The sequence below is a fragment of the Ovis canadensis genome, chromosome 11 (assembly GCF_042477335.2).
Source record: "Ovis canadensis isolate MfBH-ARS-UI-01 breed Bighorn chromosome 11, ARS-UI_OviCan_v2, whole genome shotgun sequence".
Lineage (NCBI taxonomy): Eukaryota > Metazoa > Chordata > Mammalia > Artiodactyla > Bovidae > Ovis > Ovis canadensis.
Window position 1 is genome coordinate 33,267,969 of NC_091255.1, and position 26,948 is coordinate 33,294,916.

At 48.6% G+C, this 26,948-nt stretch overlaps 1 protein-coding gene across 18 annotated transcripts in view; it reads right to left on the reverse strand.

The window, feature by feature from the left end:
• Positions 1–1,997: 1,997 nt before the first annotated feature.
• ANKFY1 (ankyrin repeat and FYVE domain containing 1) overlaps positions 1,998–26,948 on the reverse strand; it is a 70,472-nt gene continuing 45,521 nt past the window's right edge. For 6 of the 18 annotated variants that reach the window (XM_069603160.1, XM_069603167.1, XM_069603165.1 and 3 more), the window contains exons 11-25: positions 24,809–24,906; positions 21,205–21,436; positions 19,912–20,010; positions 19,521–19,674; positions 18,499–18,667; positions 17,539–17,657; positions 16,729–16,885; positions 15,621–15,821; positions 12,444–12,620; positions 10,452–10,599; positions 9,918–10,008; positions 9,489–9,613; positions 7,702–7,848; positions 6,625–6,715; positions 1,998–6,098 (exon numbers count right to left, since the gene is read on the reverse strand). In XM_069603160.1, coding sequence (XP_069459261.1) covers positions 5,966–6,098; positions 6,625–6,715; positions 7,702–7,848; positions 9,489–9,613; positions 9,918–10,008; positions 10,452–10,599; positions 12,444–12,620; positions 15,621–15,821; positions 16,729–16,885; positions 17,539–17,657; positions 18,499–18,667; positions 19,521–19,674; positions 19,912–20,010; positions 21,205–21,436; positions 24,809–24,906 — 2,141 coding nt within the window. In that variant the 3' untranslated portion in view covers positions 1,998–5,965. Of the gene's footprint in view, positions 6,099–6,624; positions 6,716–7,701; positions 7,849–9,312; positions 9,614–9,917; positions 10,102–10,451; positions 10,600–12,443; positions 12,621–15,620; positions 15,822–16,728; positions 16,886–17,538; positions 17,658–18,498; positions 18,671–19,520; positions 19,675–19,911; positions 20,011–21,204; positions 21,437–24,808; positions 24,907–26,948 lie in introns of all 18 variants that reach the window. The other 12 variants (XM_069603159.1, XM_069603166.1, XM_069603162.1 and 9 more) reach the window with 6 other exon arrangements.

A 26,948-nucleotide genomic window follows, 5' to 3' on the forward strand; every position in this document is an offset into this window, starting at 1 on the left:
CAACTAACCCTCTTCCATGGCTCCCACATCTGTAGAGATGAGGTGCTAGCTCTTCAGCAGCACAGGAGACCCTCCTGTGGCGTGTCTCCCCTCGGCCTCCATTCTCTCTCCTACCACCTCCCACGTGCTGAGCCCTCCAGCCTTCACCTGCTGCTTTACGTGTGCAGCACCTTCAGCCAGGGTGTCCCTTCTGCCCGGAATGACACCTCTTGTGCCCAGTTTGTCTAGCTCTTGTTTCATGGTAACTCAAGTCAACCGAGAGGCCTCGCTAACTGTCAACCCACCAGTGGACTTAGATGTGCTTTCCTCTAGGAAAATAATTCTGGGTTCACTTCTAAAGTAATGACCATCACAGTGCCCTGCAACTATGAACTTCCTGCCAACCTCTTGCGCTGGACTGCAGACTGTCTTTTGAGATGGGGACTGAACACTACTTGGCTGTGTAGCCCCACGGCTACTGTACCTAGCACATGGGAAGTGTGCTATTCGCTCTGTTTAGCAGATGAGGCAAGCATGGCCTAAAGAACTTAATAAAGGCACAAAGCAATGAAGCTGAGCCTGGAACTCAAGGCTCTGGTCCTGATTCAGTGCCGTGGTCCTGGGTCCACAGTTTGGTGTGTGTCTGCCCTCCCGGAACAGGACAAACAGTAGGAGGCGAACTTGAGTGAGGACCCTGTTCCAAGTTCCACACACCCCTTGAGCACAGTGGTGCCTGAGGCATTCTGGTGACTCAGCCCCAGGTTAAAGGAGGACTAGTGTCACTGATCTCCTGAGTTATTCAGTACTTACCAAGCGCCTGTGTCCCCTGGGGTTGGGGCTGGGAGGACAGTGAGGCTCCTGCCCTCGGGGCGCTCACAGTGTGGCGGAGTGAAACCACTCCTGGGGGAGGAATGTGGGGACAGCCTGGGGGCCAGGTCCAGAGGCAGATCTTTCCAAAGACAAACTGAGAAAGAAAAGGAATGAAACGAGGCATACGAGAGCCATCCCAGCCAGGTATGGACTAATCTGATTTCCATCCTCGAAAGCACTTCTACTGCCCGGGCCCTCAGACTCCTTCAAATGGGCGGCAGACACGACTCCCCCGGCCTGCACCGGGAAGACCTCACTGTGCACACCGCGATTCATGTACTCGCCCAGGACGGAGGACGCGTCACTTATCACAGATCACCTTCCTCAGGGCAACCCTGTGAGCCAGAAGAACCATGGTCACTTCTATTTTATAGACACGAAACCTGAGGCGCAGAAATCACGCAACTTGCCTGTTTTGTAGTCACTTAGTATTTACTGACATAATATGACCAATGTTCTCCTCCAGGATGGCTGTTAGGATTACTTGGGATTGTTTCACGAAAGCCCCTAACAGTGCCTATTAATTATGAGAAAAGCCACCAGAAAAGATTTATCAATCACTACATCTGGCCTGAACAAGGGGTGAACAAAATGGAGGTCGGGTAAAGGAAAGGAAAACACTAGCTCAAGAAAGCGCGAGGGCCAGGTGAGCTACTGGATTTGTTCGACTGTATGGGGGGGCAGGGAATGGATCACTAGACCTTAACTTGCAAACCCCTATTCTTGCCTTAGTTTTCTCTGAAACCCACAGTTTAACAGTCCTTCCTTCAGACCATAGCCAGCAGAAACCTCACCATGGATCTTCTCGAGTCGCTCCTAAATAATGGAGTCAGGGAATTTCCAGGGTCTGCAGAAGAGCTGCAGTGGGGTCAGGGGGCTGAGCCGGAGGAGCTGTGGTCACGGGTGTTACCATGAGCTGAAGTCTGGGCCAAGAGCACAGTATATCCAGGCAGCCGGTGGTTATGCCCACAACAGCTATTTTTTCACTGCTGCCAACAATGTGTTTCTGAAGAAAGTATTGGAAATTCAAACATTCCTAGACGGTAGTTGTTAAAGAAATGTATTCACATGTCAGGAGTTTAAAAAAATTTTGTGTATTTGTTTTTAATTCTTACTGGTACTTTTCGCATTAAAAGGAACTACAAATGTTATTAAGGTTTCCACTTTAAATGCACAATTTTACCTCATTTTATTTATAAGGACTTGTTACAGAAAATGCAAATATCAGTATTTGAAAAATACATTCCATTACACAAACTCCAAAGAAACAATGCTGATAAGTGCCATGGTCCTACTGATGCCCTTGCCCCACACTGACCACCACCTGGAATGGTTTGGAAGCCAAAGTGATCAACCTAAACATGTGCCTGCGGTTTCTGCCCAGGCCTCCCCCTTGGTAGAACACACAGGGATGTATGTCATGGTAACAGCCAACTCCATGCATCTGCCCAAAAAACGATGTTAAGTCATTAAGTTGAGCAGGCTGCCAACTCAAGACTCCCTAGCTACAGAACACCAACATTGTCCTTTTTAACAGGTTAGTATATTGTTTATGCCACACAAAAAAGTAACTGTATAGGGAATGATCTTTCAAAGAAAGTCTTTAAGGCATCTATGATAACTTCTGGAAATTTAGTAAGTGTTTTAGTCAAATTAGTCAGCTCTTCACTGAATTACTTCCACAAAATGAGAACGTGGCTTCCAAACCCCTTTAGGAAATTGTTTGCCCTCGGCTTCTTCCTCTCCATGGCTGGGCGTGGGGAGCTTTGGTGCCTCAGATTAGAGGGGCTGAGCTTGCCCAGTCTGTGCCAACTTCTCCTGGGACTGGTCCTGAGGGGAGTGAGCCCAGGTCCCAGAAGCAAGCTCGTCTCATGAGCTCCAGGCGGGGCTGTCCTGGAAGCATCCCATCGACTTGCTCATGCTACTGTAACCTGGGGAGTGAGTTTGCCTTTCAGATCTAATCACTACATAGCTCAATAGGGTTTTCTCCTCCAGATTAAAAATAAAACTGAGATGGAGATCAAGGCTCTCCCCTGTCCCAAGGCTTTTCATCCACTTCCCGCTTATGGACAAGATGAGCACAATCCCATGTAATACGACAGGTGGGAGACGTGAACAGGAGTGGCAGTGAACCTACAAGCACGTTGAGCTCCGTGAGAGGAGCCCATTCGGCGGGAGGGGGGAGGATGCAGAAAAGGGTGGTCACAAACAACCCAGGGCTCTGAGGTAGAAGGCGAGCGGCCATGTGGACCCCCACTCCTGGAGAGAGAGAGGCAGGTGAACTGGGTGATCTGATCCGGCCTCAACTGAATCGGCGACTGGGGTTAACAACGCACTGGCAACAAACTCCAGACAGAACACACATTCTAACATCATTCAGTGAGACCCCACTACAAAGAGAACTGGAAATTAAGAAGTCCTAAATGCAGGCACTTAAGTTTGTGGGAAGTTTCCTGTATTTGAGGGTAATAGTAGGTTAGTTTTAGCCACTCTGTTTAAATGTAGCACAAGGTTTGTACCTTCATCTTTAAAACAAAAAAGACTTAAGAATACACTGTCTCACAGCTCTGATGAGCAAGCGGCAGTTAAAAAGTTAACTTAGCTTTAACAATGTTGACTGATGCAGCAAATTACATTTTAATCAAGTTTAGTCTTCCTGTTCTACTCACCCACAATTGGCAACTTTCTAAACGAATAAAACTGAGTTTTAAGCTATGGATTAAATTGTGACAAGAACAGCCAGGCAGTTCTAGAGTCAAGTTTGATGGCTTGGAGAACACAAAGAGGATCAAGAGCATGTCAAGTCCCCCCAGAGCAGCCACCATGCGAGGAACTGAGAGTGTGGCCCTCCCACCCATCGGCATGTGTCAGGGAGGGCCTAAGACTATGGAAAGGTGCTTCTTCTAGTTCTACGAGAATGCACTCTGAAGATGCTGCAGAGCTCACAAAATGTTCCCCCCAACTCGTGGAGGCTAAGTACCATCACTATCCCTGGCCTCTGTGAAGGTAAACAAGCTTGACAATTTCAAACATGATTATAAGATTTTTTTAGAGTGCAATTAGAGGCAAGATTGTTACTGAGAATGGTATATTACGACAGGGGCAGGACAACCAGCCTTATCCCTCACTGAATTTCCATCCTCCTCTCTCCACCATGGATGGTGAAAGAACAGGTATAAAAGTACCAACCACCTCGATTCATACCTGAAGCATAATTACCTTACTTTTCAATGACAGAATCAAACTACCTGACTAAGGTCTACTTACTCAGGCCCTGTTCAAGCAATAGAAAATGGAAACTGAACACACGCTCCACATGGTCAGGTGTTTGCCAAGACCAGTTGTTTTTCTAGAAAAATTCGGTATGAAATAGGTCACAGACTTTGGGGGATAGGGAACTCTTGTAATTAATTTTTTTCTTTGAAACACTGTGCACAAGCTCATATTAACATAGAAAGCATATGTATCTTATAAATCACAGAAATATTAAAAAAAAGTAGCACTCTGGTTTATCAGCTCATTTTACACACATATTTAGGCAACAGGACGTATAAATTCTACAGTGACATGGAGGACATACCCACTATCCAAACAAAAAAAAAAGACTGCTGCAAAAAAATATTTAGTCCCTTTTACACATATATGCACACTTCATTAATGCAAAAAAAAAATGTAGTGGTTACTAAATGTCTGAAAAAAAACAGTATATATGATTGAGATTGTTAATCTCTGAGTATAGCTGTACAACACATTGTTCATCTTAAGAGTGTTTTTTTTTTTTTTTTAAGCAGTGGTATAAGTTTCTCTCTAAATGTGCATTTTTAAAAAACTGGCCAAACCTTCAAAAGAAAAAAGAAGTTTAACACCTCAGGGTTAATATATATGTACTAGCAGCGACTAAGGCCTGACAGGTTCCGGGGGCTTCATTCAGCACATGAGCCTTCCAAAATGGGGTCACACATGCTTGGCCAGGGCCTTTGGCTGGTGGCTCTCACAGGGCAGATCAAGAACCTACGCAGAGCTGGGACCCAGGCATGAGGGCGCTCAGAGTAACTGGGAAGGTTTCAGCAAGAAACACTCATGTCAAGGAGATGGGACCTGCTGGTCTGAGGCTGCAGATTCCCTCTCTCCTTACTTGGCCCCGTGTGACTCTCTTGCTTCAAAGGACACTCCGAGGGAGTTTTCTGTTTAAGACTTAGTGTGAGCTGAGGTCCAGTCAAAGCTGACTGGTAGAATCACTGATGTACAGATATGTGAGGGTACTTTTGAATATGGACTTTTAAATTGGAATCACCAGTAATGCAGCTATATAAAAAGTGCAGCACAATAAAAGTGCATTTTCTCTACCACTGCCTAGCGGCAGGTAACTGAGGACTCCACAGACAGGACACGGCAAGATGAGAGAACAAGACGGCTGCAGGGGGTGTCAAGCTGCCGGAGTGCAGCTGGACACCTCAGTACATGAATACTGGTAAAGCTTTCAGTTGTTAAGGCCACAATTTTTCAACTCTCATCTTTGAACCCTGTTTAGAAAGATTTCACCTTTTTTAAAGGGGTAGTTCACTAAAAATACAGCTTAGCTTTTTCAAAAAACAAAAAAAAGAGTGAGAGACTTCAGGCCAAGAGGATCCTATTTACCTTTATGAAAACACTGTGCAGAGAAGTCCACAGCCACTCACCCTAGAGGAAAGCCAGCTCTTGTTGTGCAGCCAGACACCGGCTTCCTATGGTCAGGCTCAGCCTGGGAAGTCCGCCCAGGCAGGAGACGTCATGAATGCTCTGAGATGGACACTAAGCTACTGGAAGAGAAAATGGGTTTCAAGTGTCCTTGTACATTGCTAGCAGAATGGGGTCTAATTCCTATCATATTTACCACTTAGGCTAAAAGGCCTGGTCCGACTAGTGAGACACCTAGCGACTTCGATCATGGTCTGACACACTGACAATCATACAGCATCATCTGAAATGGGATCTATCACCCTGGTCCATAACTGTTCCAGTCTCTTGCCGCGGGAAGATGACTGCCAGCTCCTGCTCTAGGTGGGGTCAGGCTGGTGAGCAGAGCAGCTGCTGGGGAGGCGACTGAGGATGTGGTCTGGACCTTCCTGGGGGCTCACTAAGAGACACCCCCCAAAGTCAGGACATCGAAGCAAATGTTGCAAACTCGCACAGGCTTGTTCAGATCAAACTTTATAATAGGAATCTCCTTGGTCGAGCATTTATGGCAAAGAAGACGTCCGCAGTGACGACTGTGGAGGCAAGAAAAGAGGTGTGAGAGGGGTTCTCGAGAGTAGACTGCAGCTGGGCGTGTGAGCACTGTCACGGCAGCCCCCGCAGCGGGCACGCGAGCCCATCCTGGCGCTCTGAAGTCAGCTCTGCCCCTTGCCGGCTCACTCACACTGAGGCCTGTATGACTGACGGTCCGTGATGACAAAATTCTGCCCGTGATTAAGTTAAAGTGATCCGGAAAAAGCCTCTTGCTTTAAGTCTCAAGACAGGCTCAGCAAGAGCTAGAGAACTCTCACACTTGGGGAAGATGACGTGAGGCCTGATGGGCTGCCTAGGACGATGGACCCCAGCATCCCACAGGAAAGCCACCCGTCTGAGTGTCCACTGGCCTCCCTACGTCTCTAGATGTGGGCAGGGTCCTGTGGTCAGGTTTTTCCCAGGAGAGTACCAGGCCCTGGCAGGTTCATGGCTTATCATGGGGAAAGGCAGAAGCAATCCACAGAGGCCTCCTTATTTCTCTGGAGGGTGACTGGGGGTGGGTCTTACCAGTGATGTTTGCGCGTTGTGACTCCGAACTTGGCAGTGCACTCGTAGCAGTTGGAGCCGTCACACCAAGGAGGCTCCTTGGACAGCATATCTGCACCACAGCACAAGACCAGTTCCTGTCAGACGCTGACTGTGTCCAGCCAGACCGGGGGCAGGGGGAGAAGGGGACTGGACAGCAAGCAAAGGGCCACATCGCAGGGGGATGTGAGGGACAAGAGGGCGACAGAGCATGCCTCCTTCCACTGTGCTTTCCAGATACCGTAATCTTTTTCACAAGTCGAAGATCTGTAGTGACCCTGCATGGAGCATGTCTATTGGTGCCATTTCCCAACAGCATTTTCTTACTTTATGGGGCTGAGTTACACTTTGGTAATTCTCACAATATTTCAAAATTTTTCATTATTATTGTATGTGTTGTGGTAAGCTGTGGTCAGTGATCTTTGATGTTACTATTTTAATTGTTCTGGCATTTTTTTTAGCAATAAAGTAAAGCATATATAAATACACTGGTTTTTAGACAGTGCCACTGCATATGCAACAGACTACAGTATTAGGTAAATATAACTTTTACATGCACTGGGAAGCCAGAAAGCTTCGTGTTGACTTACTTCATCGCAATATTCACTTTACTATGGTGGCTGGAAACTGACTGAGGTCTGCCTATTCTAACTGTCACACAGGGGAGGAAAAGCCAGTGGGCTAAACCAAAGGCCATTATGAAGGATGGAAAGATTTGGCATCAGCTGAAGGATGAAGGGTGTGTAGACATGTAGCCAGGAGTGCTGGGAGACCTGCCTGGAGCCAGTGGATTTCCCGTAGGATCTGGGGAAGCGGGAATCTGACAGGGCCCCAAAGCAGGACATGCTGTAAAGAGACTGCTAACAAAGACAGTCCCTAACCCTGCTCAAAGGCACTATGCGGGATTCACAGACAAAATCCTAAACCATGTGGTGCCTCAGAAACTACCATCTCAGACTGCACAGCAAGTCATCCTGAGATTTCAAGACCACCAGTACACCTGGCTAACAGACACTGCCAGCGTGTCTGCACTGACGGAACTGGATGCAGGCCACTCACCTAAGAGTCTAAAGAGCAGCTGCTTGGTAGCGACCTGGTAGTTGAAGATGTTGACCCCTTGGTTGTTGTTCACCCCCAGGCGGGCCCCCGAGCGGACGATGGCACGGCACAGGTTGGCATTCCCTTTCATGTATGCCAAGAGCAGCACTGGAAAACAAAACCACACACAGGGCTACTGCCCATCCAGGCCCAGCCTGGCCCTGCCAAAGGGCCAGCAGAGGATGGCCAGGGGCAGGACACAGCCCTGGCAGGACATTCGTTAGCAAAGTGCCCACGACACGCAGGGGGCCCAGAGCTCCGCAGAGGATCTGCAACATCTTGCAGCCAAGCACCAGTCATGAGCCAGGGTCTCCAGAGCGACTCTCCGGCTCCGGAGACACACTCTTGCCCATTCAGAGCTTTGCCACAAGAGAACTGAGGAGGGAGCAGATGCCACGGGAAATATGCACCACTGTCTCAGCTGCCTTCCTCCTGCACAGAACACTCGCCACACAATGCAACAAATTCTAGACTGGTGAGGTGTGCACACGGAGAAAACCATAAACCAGTGTGGTGAGCCTGCTCCAGAAAGTGGAGTGAGCCTCTCTCCTGTGCCGGCAGTGGACACCCAGGCTCTGGCCAGCCCACCCTCCTGGTCCTCCCTATGACTACAGCTACCAGCAGCTCCTTTTTGCTTACATTTCACAGATACTTTATTTAAATTCTTTAATTCTGCAAATGATTCACAAAAATTAGGTTATTATTTCAAAGGAGGAAGCAGGCATAGAGAGGTTACAAAATATACCTGGTCACCTTGCTGGAATATGATGGAGCTGGGTATCTGAAACCAGGTTTGTGTAATTCAGAAGCCTGTGCGTGACGCACCTGCCTGCTTGCTGGCTCCTGGACCACGCTGCTCGCTGGAGCAGGTGCTAGGCCAGCAGCTCACTCCCAGAGCTGACCCCGCTGAAGCTTTTAGGCTTGCCACTGCTGGCTGAAAAACATGTCCATGAATCAAGGCCAAGAATTCTTCCCAAGGTCAAGAAGCAATGACCAAATATTTGGTCCCATGCAGAGGTTTGGGCTACCTCTCGGTGACAGCACTGCTGTCAAAGGCCTTGGCGTGAACGGGGACACAGCAGCAGTGAACAGTTCAGACAGCCCTGGGCTGGGAAGAGAGAGACTTGGGTTTCATCTTTGTTTCCTTACTTGAAACGTGGGAACACACGACATGTACTGCTCACCTGACATGGTTATTGTGAGTATTCAGGGAGAAAATGAATGCAAAAGTACATCCAAAGCACTATGAAAGCTACACAAGTTAACACAGTGATTGTGGGTGGTGAGAATGCTACCATGAGACAGGCCTGTTTATCAACCCCCTCAATCAAACATCAGCCTTTATCCGTAGAGAACATGCCTTCTCTGTGAATACGTACTAGGGCCCATTTCCTCCTTCTGAAGCACCTGTGAGGCAACTGTATTTCCTCTCTCTCTCGGGATCTGAAAGCTTGGGAAGGGACCTAGTTGACTAGATACAAGGCAGATGAGGCCAAAAGAAACAGGTGGGCCAGCCTGTCTGGACATGGGTATGGCTTTGGAGCACTAGATACGCTTTAGATGTGCTTGTACCTAAAGTCAGACACTGCCAACTTCCGCCTCAGGGATCTGTGGTGATACTTGCAGAGCCCAGCCAAAATGCATGGGGCTGAGTGTCCTTCAGTAATGACACGTGTGCCTGGGCTCCTGATTTTCTAGGAAGCAAGGAACACCAGTGAGACAGGACCAACAAGAGCCTCACCACGTACCTGTGTTTCCTTCTGCATCCAGTTTATCCAAAGGATACTCGGGCATGCACTCTAAGAAGAGATCAAAGATGGCTGCAGCATTCTCCTTGCCATACTGTCCCAAAATGTGCAGTGGCGACTGGCCTCTGAGAAGACAAACTGGAAAAGTTAGGTGTGCATCTGCCATAGCCATCATGCATAAAAGAAATGGGACTGTCTGAACTCTTGTGATGCTGGATAAATCTAGAGGACACAACAGTCATAAAAGTTTTCCTAAAATGTATTTTCAAAAAGAAAAGTTCCAGGGCACTAAAGGCTGGTCAAGGGCCCTAGTGACTAGTTCTGCATTGGGCACCTGGGGCTCATGTAAGATGCCCATGACCACCAGCTCGGAGGGGTACACCAGGGGACGTGGAGTCCTGGCCTCTGCTCTGAACCACACACACTCACCGTAGATTAAAGGCTTCAGCATCCACGGTGCACTCTGTCAGGAGGACCCGGATATTGTTGAGTCGGCCATGCATGACAGCAAGATGAAGAGCTGGGGAGGAAATCCTCTTACAGCGCGAGCCCAGACGCACACACAGAGCATCTCAACTCTTCTTGGCCTCACAGATCTCCCACTGAATGGGACCTAGTCAGAGCAGCCACCATCTGCTCACAGAGCCCTCCTTTCCAGTCTTCACTGCCCCCAAGAATAAATCTAAATGCAGCCTCCTAAGATTTGCTTTGTGCCTCTGCAGTTATCCAAAGGTGAGATTTAGGGTTTCTAGGGTCACCATTCACATCAGGAGGCTGCCCAGGTGCCTGTCAAGGAGCAGGCTGATGCCCAGCTCAGGGCATTTCCTGTCACAGCCTGGCCCCTGTAAGAGCCAATCTCCGGGATGGGGAACAGACCCAGCGGTACGCACTGCCCTGCCACCCCAGAAGGAAGGGGCTGCTTGAGGCCCTTGGCACCGCACACAGGGAACGCCTGGGAATTACCATTATTTCCATTCTCATCCACAGCAGCAAAGTCCACTCCATTCTCCAAGAGGACTGAGCAGATGGTGGGAAGGTCCTGCTGGGCAGCGAGGTGGAGGGCGGTCTGGCGGTGCTTGGTTAATTCATTCACTTTGGCACCTGCAAGAAGCTGTTGAAGTTGATTACATGAGCAGCCGCTCTACCACCACTAACCAAGGTCTGGCATAAGGGGGCAAGCCTGCCAATCTCCTGCCCTCCAGGGTTTGCCCTCCTGGCTAAGCTGGGAGCTAACTCCTACGGAGGCTCAGGCCCACAAAATCTGTCCCAAGGGGAAAGTGGCAATTACCAAAATGTCCAAAAAGCTTCTCCTTAGGAGAAGGAAATGGCAGCCCACTCCAGTGTTCTTGCCTGGAGAATCCCAGGGACGGGGGAGCCTGGTGGGCTGCCGTCTCTGGGGTAGCACAGAGTCGGACACGACTGAAACGACTTAGCAGCAGCAGGACCCAAACATACTAAGACTTTGGGATATAACAAAACTACACAAAGACTGCAGTGATCTGCACTGTCCTCACGCACAGTGGACACAAGGATGTCCAAGGAGAGAAAGAGAAATGTGTACATACATACACGCACACACACACGCTGAAGACGTTTAAAAGCACATTCACCAAACTCAAGGCAGAGTTGGGAGTGAAAGGGAGATACTAACCACTTTCTGTCCTTATGTGTTTTAAGTCTCTCCACGATAAAAATATACTATTTTTGTATTTTTTTAAAGAAAGAAAGCAACACAGAGAAGTGCAGAATCAAAGGAAGAAGGCCCTTTAAATAATATATATTCATTTATCATCCACTTTCTAACAAAGTTTCAAAGACAGCTGCTAATAGAAAAAACTACATAGTGAATAAATACTGTAGCATATATTTGAAAATTGCTAAGAGAGCAGATTTAAAGATTCTCGGGCTTGCCAGGTGGTCCAGTAGTTAAGAATCTGCCTTTCAATGCAGGGGCCACTGGTTTGATCCCTGGTCTGGAAAAATCCCACATGCCACGAAGCAACCAAGTCCAAGGGCCACAGCTACTGAAGCCTGTGTGCCCAGAGCCTGTGCTCTGCCATAAGAGAAGCCTCTGCTTATGAGAAGCCTGTGCCCCACAACGAAGAGTAGCCCCCGATCAACCGGAACTAGAGAAAAGCCCACGTGCAGCAACGAAGACCCAGCACAGCCAAAAAATAAAATACATAAATAAATCTTTAAAACAAACCAATCCGCATCACAAGAAAAACGTTTCTGTAACTATCAATGGGGAAAGATGTTAAGAAGATTCGTGGTGATTATTTTGCAAAATATACAACTATCAAATCAATATGTTGCACAAAATATACAACGAAACACAGTATGTTGTGTTTAGTTGCTCAGTCATGTCCGACTTCTTGCGACCCCACGGAGTGGAGCCCACCAGGCTCCTCTGTCCATTGGATTTTCCAGGGAAGAATACTGGAGTGGGTTGCCATTTTCTCCTCCAGCGGATCTTCCCAACCCAGGGACTGAACCCAGGTCTCCTACATTGCAGGCAGGTTCTTTACCATCTGAGTCACCAGGAAAGTCCAATATGTTGTATACCTGACGCTAATGTTGTCTGTCAATTCTGCCTCAAAACGTTAAGTAATAAAGACTAATGACAAAAAGTAAGAGAGCACTCCCTGGAAAGCGCCAGCTGAGAGCCTGGCACGGAGTAGGTGGACAGAGACATGATCTCACCTCCTGATGCCCCCGCCTGCTTCTGCCGCCCACAACCTGCCTTCCCTCATGGCCTCACCTCAGCATCTGCCCACTGGGCGCTCAGGACATGCTGCCCACAGACACACCTGCTCTCCCGAGTGTCCTGGCTGCTCCCTGAATTCTTACTGGCCTTTCCCAATTCCTGGCAAAACACCTCTGACAAGAGAGTCTCCACACACCCTACAACATGCTTTGTCCACAGCTTACAGCAGTAATGTTTCAGGGACTCACCAAGTTGCGGACAATAATCTCCGAGCCTGCCTGGACAGCGAGGTGCAAAGGGGTCAACTTGGACGCATCCTGGACTCTGGAATTGACGTTAGCCTGGACGCTGATCAGAAACAGGACGCTTTCAATATCAGAGTTCTGAACTGCCACGTGCAGAAAATTCCGGCCCTTGTTATCCACCTAAGGCAACAAGTGGGAACCAAACTGTTAGTGGGTGCCCCCCGCAAGAACACCTCCTGAGCCCTTGTGAGCTGCACTGACCACCAGAGAGGCCGCACTGCAGTCCTCCCAACCCCAACTCCCAAATTACAGACCCGCGTATTTGTCCAGAGGACTGTGTGTGCATGGCCATATCCATGTGGTCAGAAAAAGGGAGCTAAGCCAGCTGCCCCGGCATCCTCCTACAGCAGGAGTGGACCTGGAGGGCCAAGCAAGAGACAACCTGAAGGACAGGGAGAGGAGGCCGGCAAAACACTGAGCTGCACGGGGAAAGGCACAGGCGACGCTGGCCATGGGTGACTCCTGCTTTGGCCAAAACAAACACCCAGCACTCCAACACCACAGCTGCAAGGCCAGTCTGACCCGTGAGCCGCCAAATGAGCCTTCAGAAATCTCCGGGAAAGTCTCCTCTTTCAGTGAGCTACAGGACATCAACAGTATGTCTCAAACTTTGTACCACTGATGTACAGCAGACAGTGGGTCATTCAAATCCAACCACAGAGGGTACGCCAAATACCAGGGCTGTCATGTTAGTGTGAGGGCTGGGCAAGAAGCAAGGGAGACACACATGCTACACACACAACACATTCCTTCACGTCACACACACACACCCCCATCCACCCCCGACACACACACACACACCCATCCTCCCCCGACACACACACACACACACCCATCCTCCCCCGACACACACACACCCCCATCCTCCCCCGACACACACACACCCCCATCCTCCCCCGACACACAAACACCCATCCTCCCCCGACACACACACACCCCCATCCTCCCCCGACACACACACACCCCCATCCTCCCCGACACACACACACACACCCCCATCCTCCCCCGACACACACACACCCCCATCCACCGACACACACACACACACATACCCATCCTCCCCCGACACACACACACACACCCATCCTCCCCCGACACACACACACACACACCCATCCTCCCCCGACACACACACACACCCATCCACCGACACACACACACACACCCATCCTCCCCCGACACACACACACCCATCCTCCCCCGACACACACACACCCCCATCCACCCCCGACACACACACACACACCCCCATCCTCCCCCGACACACACACACACACCATCCTCCCCCGACACACACACACCCCCATCCTCCCCCGACACACACACACACCCATCCACCCCCCGACACACACACACACCCATCCACCCCCGACACACACACACACCCATCCACCCCCTGACACACACACACACCCATCTTCCCCCGACACACACACACATACCCAGCATCCTGTACATCACACACACATCCACCCATCCACACCCCGACACACACACACACCCATCCACCCCCGACACACACATACCCATCCTCCCCTGACACACACACACCCCCATCCACCCCCGACACACACACACCCCCATCCACCCCCCGACACACACACCCCCCCATCCACCCCCGACACACACACACCCCCATCCTCCCCCCGACACACACACACACCCATCCACCCCCCGACACACACACACCCCCATCCACCCCCGACACACACACACACCCCCATCCACCCCCGACACACACACACCCCCATCCACCCCCGACACACACACACACACCCATCCACGCCCGACACATATACACACCCATCCACCCCCCGACACATACACACACCCATCCACCCCTCGACACACACACACACCCAGCATCCTGCACATCACACACACCCCCAGCATCCTTCACATCACACACACACACACCCATCCACCCCCCAGACACACACACCCATCCACCCTGACACACACACACGCCCAGCATCCTGCACATCACACACACATCCACCCATCCACCCCCCGACACACACACCCCCCCAACATTCTTCACATCACACACACATCCACCTATCCACCCCCGACACATACACACACACCCCCAGCATCCTTTACATCACACACCCATCCACCCCCCTGGACACACATACCCATCCCCCCCGCCCCTGACACACACACACACCCAGCATCCTTCACATCACATACATATTCACCCATCCACCCCTCTGGACACACACATCCATCCATCCACCCCCCCTCCCGGACACACATACACACCCAGCATCCTTCACATCACATACACACTCACCCATCCACCCCTCGACACACATATACACCCAGCATTCTTCACATCACACACATCCACCCATCCACCCCCCAACACACACATCCACCCAGCGTGTATCTGCACTGGTTTCACACTACATGGGCAGGAAAAGGCGAAAGGACTGTCTCCATTCAAGAACATTTTACCCCGTGTGAGCAAGGGCAAGGCTAACACCTACACAATCAGTCACACTGAGGCAAATGCTCAAGAAAAGGGATGCATGGAAGCCTCAAGTACAAAGCCAAAGTCTTCATCCATGTTAAGACTTTTGCTCAGGTCCCAAATCTCCATTTCACCTTCATAAACGGCTACTCCGAGATCTCAGCAGTATTCTAAGAGCTGGATGGAGAGGCACGTATCTGAGGACTGACCTGACAAACCCACGTCAGCTCCCACCTCAGACCAGTTGCCACAGTCTCCTGGCCCAATCTGCTGCTGCAGGTCCACAGCTAATCGTCTAGAATGAGGACAACTGAAACTGCTAAGCTGAATCATGGCAGCTCCTCTAAAACCCCAAAGCTCCTCCATGTCAGTTTAAGCCTTTCTAAGATATTCATTGCTAGGGCAAGTAAAACACCAAGAGAAAGCAAAGGCTGCCCGCAATTCTGCAAGATGAGGATTCCTGTCACTGGGCCCCCTTCCTTGTACACGTGGCACCACTGGGTGGCTGACGTGCAGGATAGAGCAGGCGCATTCCATCCAGCAGTGACCAGGCACCTGAATGGCCAAAACTGAAGAAACACCTTTATACGGAAGAGACCTGTTTAGTTCGTGACCTGTGTTTAGCCTGGGTGTCGCTTGCTCACCTGCTCGGCAGCCCCAGACTCTCGTTTCAGGATGGCCTCAGCCGCCTTGTTGTTCTTGCAGGTCATGGCGCAGGCGAAGGGGGTCAGGCCCTGCCGGTCTCGCATGTTCAGGTGGATGTTGGGGTGAGAAATCAGCAGCTGAATGATGACACCATGTTGGTTGCTGATGGCCACGTGGACAGGCGTTCTTCCTTCTGCATCCTTTGGGGACCAGGCATAGATTTCAACAACCAGGTGAAGATAAAATCCAGGAAAAATATGACATGGAAAAAGTTTTAAATCAAATTCAGTTCTGAGAATCAACACTGCCACTCTGAATCTGAAGTCATCTCTTCCAGAGGCCAAACACAGGATGACTGACAGCCACTCTACCTCCATGCTCCAGTAACCCAGGGAAACAAACACATTTGGTTTAGAGAAGCTGCAGTCAACCTCACCTTTAAGTTAAACCACTACTCATCTGCCAGATGAGTAAAGCAGCGCAGACAGGCTAGAATGCTGAAAAGCATCAAGGAACAGGACTCTGGGATGTCCCACTGAGCTACTGAACATTTTCTTAAATACAGTACTCAGCTTGGGAACAAATTCTCAATGGCAATCTATAACTAATGGGGACAGGATAAGTTGACTGAACAAACCTTCTTCATTTTGTAGAAAGGACAAAGACAGAGGAAAGAAGTTTTGACCTGGAATAATTACAATTATGAAACGGGCTGTGGGGGCTTCCTGGTGACTCAGTGGTGAAGAATCTGCCTGCAGTGCAGGAGATGCAGATTCAATCCCTGGATTCCCTGGCTCGGGAAGACCCCCTGGAGAAGGAAATGGCCGCCCACTCCAGTATTCTTGACTGGAAAATTCCATGGACAGAAGAGCCTGGTAGGCTACAGTCCACGGGGTTACAAAGAGTCAGACACCACTGAGAAACTAAACAACAACAAGACATCTGTATGACCCAGGAGACAGTCACCTCCTGTGTCTGTCCGTTTGGCCCACTGATGGTAAAGCAGGGGCCCAGGACCGGAGACTGCAAGGTGTTCTGACATTAGAGGAGATTTCCCTGATTCTGGGGTGACCATCCCTCTACCCGGAAAAGAGAGACCCTCCATACCTGTGCATTTACATTGGCACCAAACTCCAAAAGACACTGGACCGTTTCTTCCAGCCCCCAGGAGGCTGCCAAATGCAGAGGGGTCTGCCCATCTCTGGCCTCTTCCTCTCCTTCCCCATTAGCACCAGGCTGTCTGGGACTATTCACGTCGCAGCCACTGAAAGGAAGGGGAAGTGAGAGGAAGGCATGCTGACAGGCATGGAGCAGCAGCCTCATCCAACCCCACAGAAAGCCTGCTGCCGCCAAGGACTGCAGTTCTTGGTCTCAAACACTGCTGTGTCCTGCTGCCACAGATTCTTCAGCAACTGGTCCTAGAGGCAACCTGGGTATCAGAACTCTTAAAAGCTCCCCAGGGGATCTGTGTGCATTTAAAGACCGAGAGTCATGGCTTGAACGCTGTCCTGCACAATCTCACTCTGCACTCTCCCACACCCCCTGCACTCTGAGGCCGTGGAGGCTGTCATGGCTCCGGCATCGGGGTGGAGTCCGGCAGACGCCATTCGGTCTCCTCCACACCAGCCTCTTGGTCTCACTGTGTGAACAGGCCTGATCTGATGACAGGGGCCAATATGGTTCCCAGAGCAGGAAACTGGCTTAGTTTTTAGACTCTCTGATCTCGCCACACAAACTCCTTTCCTCATCAGACAGTCGAGTCCCTGGCTGCCCTGACCTGACAGAACAGTGACCCTCTCTAGCCTTCAATATGAAGGTCAAGCTACAGGCATGTCAAGACTAGTTGGAAAAAGAGAGAAGAGAGCCAGTTTGCAATAGTCCAAACAGGATCTGAAGGGATACCCAGGGCTCTCAGACCTGCGAATGAGAAAGCAGGCGATGGGCTCGTTGTTCTCATCGATGGCTCTGTGCAGCAGCGTCTGGAGGCAGCCGCTCGGCCCTGGGCCCCAGCACGTGGCGTCACAACCGTGCCTGACCTGCAGGGAAGCACAGGTCACTCTCAAACGCAGCCTGGCAAAGCTGAACATGCTTATTACCATCTCTCAGCCCTAAGCTACCATTACGTACATTTTTCAGATAAGATCCAGCTGACAGTTAACCGGTAATTATTTTAATCTGTACCATTCACTCATTTTACAAACACTGATTAAAATCTGCTTTAGTGCAAGCTTGTGCACTAGGTTCTGCGGGAAGGATTTGAGAAATAGAAGAAAGATGTGTCTGATCAGCACCTTCTAAAGCTGTGTCCTAGAAGGGACAGAAAACACAGACAAGTGCCTGCACCCACGCACGTGCACACACACACACACACACACACACACACTCTCTTACTTACAGCCCCCAGTAACATATACTCTGCAAAGAACTGGTAATCTCAGGAACAACTGGCTAAAACCCTCAGGTGCAAAATGTCTTAAAAATCACATTTCAAGCCCTTCAGAAAACTGAATGAGCTTTCGAGGTTACATCTGCTTTTGGGCTCTGTCTTCCGAACAAGGGGGACACCCCTGAGGTTTGAGAACTTATCACTGTGGTGATAAGCCAGCTAAGCCACCTCAGGAGAAGACCCCAGAGGAGGGGCCTCAGCTCTCATACTTTTTGGTAGTTTTCTTGATAAAGACAGCCTGAGAAAAGACATGGGCCCCCAAGAAGTTGAACCCCAAGTTTCCCGAACACGACTTTCAAAAATGCTCATTCCTGACCCAATATGCTACTTGGCAGATCTCCTGCTCGTTATGATCACAGTAGAGGTGTCAAATCCATCTCTGACACAAATCACCCCCCATGTAAGTGGAGCGGAAGCTGAGCTTGTCTCACCAGAGTGGATGCGATGTCCTCCAGGTTATTTGCCAGTGCAAGCCACAGCGGGGGGTTCCCCTGCTCATCCGGCACAGACATGTCAGCTCCTCGGGTGCATATGGCATCCACGACGAGGGGAAGCTGATTCCTGATAGCCAGCTGGAGGGCTGTCTCCCCATCCTGAGTCCTGCTGGGACACGGACACCAAAACAAACGTGTGGAGCTGGGATCAAATGACAGAGGGTGCCCTTCTGGGCATCCTGGAGGCCAGAGTCCATTGTACCCCAAACACGCTTCACTTACACCCATCAGTATTCTTTCAGAGAAATTCAACCTGTCAATAGCATCTGTCCCTACTGCCTTTTAAAAAAAGAGTATCGCCATGCTATCCTGCTGCACCCAACTGCTCAGCACACTGAAGTCTTATAGCTGCTTCCACAGCCTCTGGATAAAACGCCACCCTGACCATCCCTTGACAAACCACTTTCATCCATTCAGTCATTGTAGGTCAGCTGACACTGAAGACAAATTCATTTAAAAACAAAAATGATAAAAAATTTTACCTGTGTATTTTTGCCCTGTAAGCCTTCCCTCCTGTTTTTTTTGTTTTTGTTTTTTGCCACATTATGGATCTTAGCTCCCCGACCAGGGACTGAACCCAGGGCCCCTCAGTGGAAGTGTGGAGTCCTAACCACTGGACTTCTGGGAAATTCCTCCTCGAGCCTTTTGATAGCTCATTTGTTGGAGGTTCTTCATTATTAAGTGAAATCCCTACTTAAACAATTGATTTCTGGATTGTCCATTTTGGTAAGCTTTGTGCCATACTGTGCCCTGGTCTCAAAATGTTCAATTAAGACCAAAGTACACAATTCCCCCTTTGAGCTCCCCTTCTCAACACTGTACCTACACTTTTTGAGAATTACTGTTTCTCTTCCTTTATTTAACAAGGAACAAAAATCTTCGCTACAAGTGAGGCCATGAGTTTGAACCATGTCAATTAAATGTGACCCGGTGCAGTGGCGGATGCTGCTCCAGCCCACCTGATGTTTATGTCCGCCTGGTGCTCCAGGAGGAAGAGGGCGCTCTTGCTGTCCTGCCTCTGCATGGCCATGTGCAGCAAGGTCTGCCCATCTGACATGGTGTCATTGATGCAAGCCCCGGAGCCCAGCAGCTGTGCTGCGATCGTGTGCATGCCTGCAAGAGACAAGCCCCGATTAATGCCGGCTCAGCTTCTCCCACTTTCTCAGCCTCTTACTACAGCAAACACGCCCTCTTGACTTCGCAAGGCCAGCAGTTTTCCACATTACTACAGGCTTAACCCAAACAGAAAGGCTAGTCTACACAACCCATTAGCTCCAACCCTTCCGCCTCCCTCCCTCGCACACCCGCCCTCTGGCGCACGCCTGTCTGCAGCCACTGTCACTGCCTTACCAGTCCACAATGCCAGGCCCAGCACAGTCTGGTCTCGAGAATCCTTGAGACTGAAGTCCGGAATAATTTGCAAGTTGTTGGTGGCATGAAGAGCATTAGCTACATTTTTTAAAAGGAAAAAAACACCCGATTTCACCATCCCGTGGATCATATTCAAAGAACTCAAGAGAATGCAAGCTCAGTTTCAAACTGACTGACTGATCACTTCTATACAAAGAGAAGTGATAGACCTTGTTGTGGGAAGTGGAAGCCAAGACATTTGATAATTTGGAGCAAAGCTTATGAGGAAAATGAATGGCTGTAAAGGTTAAAACACTGGATGTTCACAAAAGGAAAACAGGCTCCACTATGGAAACACATATTAATTTCTTGATTACCAAAAAGGGATCAAACAATGAACTGGCAACATTTTTTTAACACATAAGCCCTACCATCTTATACCTCCTGTGTGGGCAAAGAAGAAGGCAAAGCCTACCTCACACCCCACTTCCTTCCACAAGCACAGTGCTAAAGGATGCTGGCCTTAACAAGGATGCTGCTGCTGCTATTTAGTCGTTAAGCTGTGTCCGACTCTTTTGTGACCCCACGGACTGTAGCCCAGCGGGCTCCTCTGTCCGTGGGATTCCTCAGGCAAGAATACTGGAACGGGCTGCCACTTCCTTCTCCAGGGGATATTTTGGACCCAGGGATTGAACCCTCGTCTCCTGAAACAGGTGGTTTCTTCACCACCGAGCCACCAGGGAAGCTCCAACAAGGATGCAGGGAAGAGTAAACAAACTTCAGGGCAGGAAGGAGAAAAACTGGAAAACAACACTGAGGGAAACCAGCCTCCCACATGGCAGGGGCTTCTGTGGGCCCCCTTTCTGGCTCCTCTCTCATGGTTCACTTGCCAGGGAGGCTCAGAGGTGGACGAGAGGGCTGACCGACTCGTGGAAGACCGGTGGTAAGAGTTCTCAGAGACAGTGCTCACAATGCGGCAAAGCTCTGCTCGACCTGCCCCTGAAGCATGTCCTGGGAAAACCCCCCAAAATAAGGGAGGGGAAGTACAAGGTTTTAACACCTTAACCCCACAGGTGAAGTGGGCAGGCCCCATTCTACAAATGTACACAGGAAAAAACTGTTGCCAGAACCAGACTATACACTTATCCAGTTGGACCTCAAAGGATTTTTCGGGTAAGAAAAATCACCAAAAGGAGAAACACCAACTGTGTCACTACTCTAACCACTGTTCGGAGGTCACAGTGATGGGTAGTGACCCCCATCTTCTGGGGACTAGGACCCCCAAATTCCCACCTTTTTGCTCCAGGATGACAGACACCACATCCGGATGATTATAGGCGATTGCCATGTGCAGGGGCGTCTGCAGGTAGACGCTGCTGTCCACTGAGCTGGGCAGGGACACGGCCTCCTTCGGGGACGGCAGGGCCTCCTCCGTCTGCAGGTTTGGGTTGGCCCCCTGCTGCAACAGCTCTGCAGTGAGGTTGGCCAGGCCATGCCGACAGGCTGTGTGTAGCGGGGTTTCTCCCTGAACGGAAACAAGTGGCCCTGGTCAGAGCACTTCAGACTGGGAGCCCCTCTGCCAAGGGATGAAGCCAGCCTGTGCGCTGTGACACAGGTCCCCAACGCCAGCTGCAGCCCCAGGCTCATCCTGTCGCCGGTTCCATGGCCTCTGTCCCACGTGCTCCTTAGGTCTCCTTCCCCTCCCCCACGCTGTGCCATCGTCCCAGATTCCTCCAGTGTCCTCCCCAGCATCCTCCAAACGCTCTGGATCCTCATCTTCTGCATTTCCACCCTTTACTTTGCTTTTATAATTATTTTGCTAATTATAAAAATAATACATGACTGTTATTAAAGAACTCTCACAGATGACCTCCAAGCGTCACTAATGTGGTGCTGTCGACCACCACACTAAGCCCTGCATCTCTGACCAGTTCATATCAACTTCATCTGTAACTCTGATGAAGAAAAGAGCCCCTTCTCCCACTTTTAAAAATTAGAAACATTGTAAACTGGCATTATAGGTACCTGATTCAATATTCAAAAGGTACAAGAGAATACAGTGAGAAGCAGCTTCCCCCCCTGCCTAGCGCCCATCACCCAGTTATCTTCCCCTGAAGGCAGCATCACTGCCAGTTTCATATTTCTATCAAGTGGCAGAATAGCCATAGGGAGACATACACACAAGTATGTATGTGTGAATATGCATCCATGTACACATGGAGACACACGTGCGGTTTTTCACCCAAATAAATGGAAACAACCATCAATACCCTGCTCTGCACCAGCTCCTGTTGAAGCTGCTGCTGCTGCTAAGTCACTTCAGTTGTGTCAGACTCTGTGCGACCCCCTAGACGGCAGCCCACCAGGCTCTGCCGTCCCTGGGATCCTCCAGGCAAGAACACTGGAGTGTGCTGCCATTTCCTTCTCCAATGTGGGAAAGTGAAAAGTGAAAGCGAAGTCGCTCAGTCGTGTCCGACTCTTAGCGACCTCACGGACTGCAGCCTACCAGGCTCCTCCGTCCATGGGATTTTCCAGGCAAGAGTACTGGAGTGGGGTGCCACTGCCTTCTCCAGATTGAAGCTACGCATACTTATTGAACAAGTCGAGTCCAAGAACTTTACTTACAAGGTTTGCTGTGAAAAATAGCAAGAACCCACCTTCTTTTTCCTAAAAAAGAAAATTTTCTTTCCCCAAAGGGGAAAAAAAAAGTGAAGTAGCTCAGTCGTGTCCGACTCTTTGTGACCCCCATGGACTGTAGCCTACCAGGCTCCTCTGTCCATGGGATTCTCCAGGCAAGAATACTGGAGTGGGTTGCCATTTCCTTCTCCAGGGATCTTCCTGACCCAGGGATCGAACCCGGGTCTCCCGCATTGCAGGCAGACGCTTTACCGTCTGAGGCACCAGGGAAGTTGCTTCCCAAAGGGAACCACTTTGAACTCTCTGAGCTGGGTTTTGTAATTTCTTTATTTCTACCTAACGACTTTTATTTCTGCCTCTTGATTTTCTGGGTCCTAGATTTCCTGTAGGATCTCACTGGGTGACAAGGATTTGGCTCCCTCCCCCAACCAGCCCCAGGGGGCTCCTCTCTCCCCATAGATCCTCCTTTCCGGGGCAGCCCTCTGCTCCATCCCTCTCCCCTACACAGCCTTCCTGGGTTCGCTTAGCTACCCCCATGGCTTCTACCAGGACCTACAAGTAGGAGACTCTCAAACCCAGCTCCCCAGCCCTGTGTGTATACCCAATTTTCCCACTACTTACAGAATACTCCCACCTGAATGTTTAAAAAGGAGTTCTACAACCACAAAATGGAATTCGCCCTCCCCACAACAATTCCTCCCCTGGTCAGTTCCCTCCTTCTCTTCTCAGGTCCAACAATCTCCAACCCTTGCCTCTGAGAGCTGCAGAGGTCCCATGGACCATCACACTGCAGTTCCCACTGAGACCCATTCTGTTAGGTCCAAATCCAGTATGAGAGGTTGGGATAAGCCATTGCTTATCCAGATGATTCCCTCCTGGCTCCAGCCTGGACCTCCACTCTGCCAGCCAAAGGTGAGAAGGTACAGCTGGGAGACATTGTGGGCCTACGGGAGGAGGCTTTTCAAATTTGAGAAGCAGCAGAGCATGTCTGTAGCTATTAGAAATGAACAGTGGGCGGAAGGGACGATACAACAGAGAGACAGACAGAGGCAGAGACACATGATGGCAGGAACAAATCCAAGAAACCAGTCACTGGCGCCTATAGGCCATGCCATCACTCTAGATGGAGAGCAGGCCAGCCGCGGGTTTAGGAGCAGATGGATTAGTAGGTATTTAACGGTGAGAAAAAAACGGCTCTGCCCTCTCTCCTGCGCTTCCATGACACATTGGATTGTCTTCTACACCAAGCTTACCGTTTACTGCCCTGCCCAGCACTGTTGAGAGAAGTGCAACTGCATGTCCTAGGGCCTGCATCGTAATACTGACTCCATCACTGACAAAGCACGTAACTTATGGTTAAGTCTCAAGAGTCTCAAGGCTCTTGACTCTGAAATGAGGGATTTAAAGATGGTGTTAATGTCTCTTCAATACATGCTGCTTCTAGATCCACTGAGAGAACTGAAAGGGATAATAACCTTAAGGCTCCTGGCACAAAGCAGTTATAAAATGAACATGATCTTAAAGATGAACATATCCACCCTGTCTGAAAATTATAAAGTAAAAACAACTATCATGTAGTTTCTGAAGTCCAAGATGCTACACTAATAAACACTTAAATTTATCTTATATTAAAGAAATAAACTTCTTTTTATCATATATTAAAGTATGATTTTTAATTACTTCCTGAAATCAATACTAAGCTCACTTTACAGATGAGAACTGAAGCTCAGAAAGGTCAAGCAATTTGCCTGAGACCACATACAGCAGAAAGGGAAGTGGGAAATCTGGTAAAGCCAGAAACATCTGACTCAATCCACCAGCCTTTAACACTGCAACATCTGCCTTAGCGTAAGACGCAGACTAAATAAACATGCACACAGGAAAACCTTCAGTTCAGTCGCTCAGCTGTGTCCGACTCTTTGTGACCCCACGGACTACAGCATGCCAGGTTTCCCTGTACATCACCAACTCGCACCCATCCATTTTGCATTTGCTAAGGAAAACCTGAAAACCTCAGCAAATGCAAAATGTTATAAAAAATTAAGATGCTAACATGATAGGTTTGTGTCCATGTCTGCTAATCTATAGTAGCCGTGAAGTCTACAGTGTATTGTTTAGGACCTGACATCACAAATGCTTAAGAAGTGGTTGTGAATGAATGAACCAACCAATATTTGAAGACAAAAGCATCTGATACATGCTGGTTTTTAACAATGTCCACGTAGTCTTCAGCTTTGCCTGGCTGCCCTGTCACACTTACCCACTTGTTCCTGTGGTTGACGTGGGCACCATTGGTTGCCAGGAAAAGAGCTGCTGCCTCATTTCCTGCTTCAGCTGCCCGCTGTAGTAAGCAATTTCCTAGGAGAAAATGGGCATATTCATTCTTCTATTTGCATAAAAATTAGGTCAAGTTCACATTGCAACACACCCTGCCTTCTCCACCACCTTTCACAGCTTACCAGCCCACACCAGAAGTGGGTACCACTGAAGTCCACACAGGCCCTCTCTGTGTGTGGACCCACAGACTAAGATGAGCCTGGGTGGGGAGCAAACACTTGGTCTAGAAGTCAGAAGATAGGCACTCCTTCCTGGATTTGCCACTAGCCACCGCCCAGGACCAGAGGGAAGTTACATCTCCTTACCCGGGTTGGTAAGAACATTTCTCAGCAGCAGTGTTACTAACTTCTTGGGCCAGCTAATTCTTTGCTGTGAGGAGCTGTCCTGTACACGGTGTGATGTTTAGAAGTATCCCTGGCTTCTGCCCAAGAGATACCAGTAGCCCTCTCAACCTTACTGTGACAATCAAACTGCCAACAGGTGTTGCCAAATGTTACTTAGACAGTGAGGGCTGGGAAGTCATCTCTGAGAACCCCTGGGGTAGATAACCATTCTGAAGACACTGTGAGCTGAAGTTCTATCAGAAAATGCTCCTTAAACACTCGTTTTACTCCTATAGCCTTAAATATGTTTATTCTTGGCCTAGAAATGTTTTAGGTAGCACTGCTTTCTAAATAAAAGTCTTAGAAAAAAAAAATCAATTTTTTTTTCTCCCTTTCCTCTTGAAGTGGTTTTAGTCCCAGAACACTGCTGTCTCTTCCTATTAAAATTTATGCCCTTTTTGGATAAACACGAAGTCTCGTGTTCTACAGCTGTTATTTACAAGTCAAATTAAATTAAATACCAGTACTAAAAACAAGGTAAAGCAATGAGACCAAATACTGCTCTTACTACATGTACGTGAAAACTGCAACAAGGAAAAAATAATATTCCTGAATTTCTATTAATACTCAAAGTATATAATGTAAAGTTGACAAAACTGGCAAGAAACGTTAACAATCTTGCCTGCAGCACAGTGTGGACAAAAATAAATGAATTAAATAAAATTCTGTGTGACAAGTAAAAAGTATGCATGAAGTATGTTACAACAGCTATCACAAAGGAAAGCCATTATTTTAACTGAAAACTGAACAGTTTTTTTTTCATGGAGCACCATTTTTACTTGAAAGAATGACAACTAATAAGCTAGGTTATTCAAAAATGGTTATTCAAAAATGTCTTTCAGACATTTTCTTAAAGTGAGCCTCTTTAAGAAATGTGATTCTAAATAAATGATCATTCTGAAGATCTGCACAACCCAGTAAAACAAGATTTTCCAAACCACTAAAGCATGATGTCACAAAATCATGTACGGAGAAAAGATCCATTCCAAGCACATACAGGCCATGGATTTTAATATAACAGAGTACAAGAAGTTCATGATATAGCTTCAGACTCCATACTGCAACTAACTTTAATCCTGTGATAAATTCTGTTTGCCAACAGTATCAAACAAATACATCCACAATTATCTGAAAAGGCTCTCAAAATATGCCTCACTTTTCCCACTACTAAGTGTGTGATGGCATATTTTTTTTAACCAAACAATGTAGCTCAGAAGACTGAATATAGCTGCAGGTATTAGAAACCAGGTCACTCTTTCAACTAAATTTTGTTTTGAAAGTGATTTTTCATAAAAAATGTTATACATTAACATAAAATGGTTTGTTATTATTATTAATACATATTTTAAAAATTTCTCAGTTTAAATTTCTAATATGGTAAATACCAAGGATATCCACTTAAACAAAAGCCCTTTGGGATATAATTTTTAAGAGGGTAAAAAGAGTTCTGAGTCCAGAAAGACTGAATCTCACTGCATTAAACAAACAGAAGTGTTTCAGCTTAACAGACATAACTTAGGGTCTGGCTCAATTTTTTGAAGCCCAAGATAAAGACTTTTTACTACAGTTAAAATTAAATACAAAATAATTCCCGTAACAGCATTCCTCTCAGTTTCTCAAGTTTTGGTAAAAACACTGACAAGTATTTCATGGAGTCTCAGACTCAAGCATCAGCTCTTA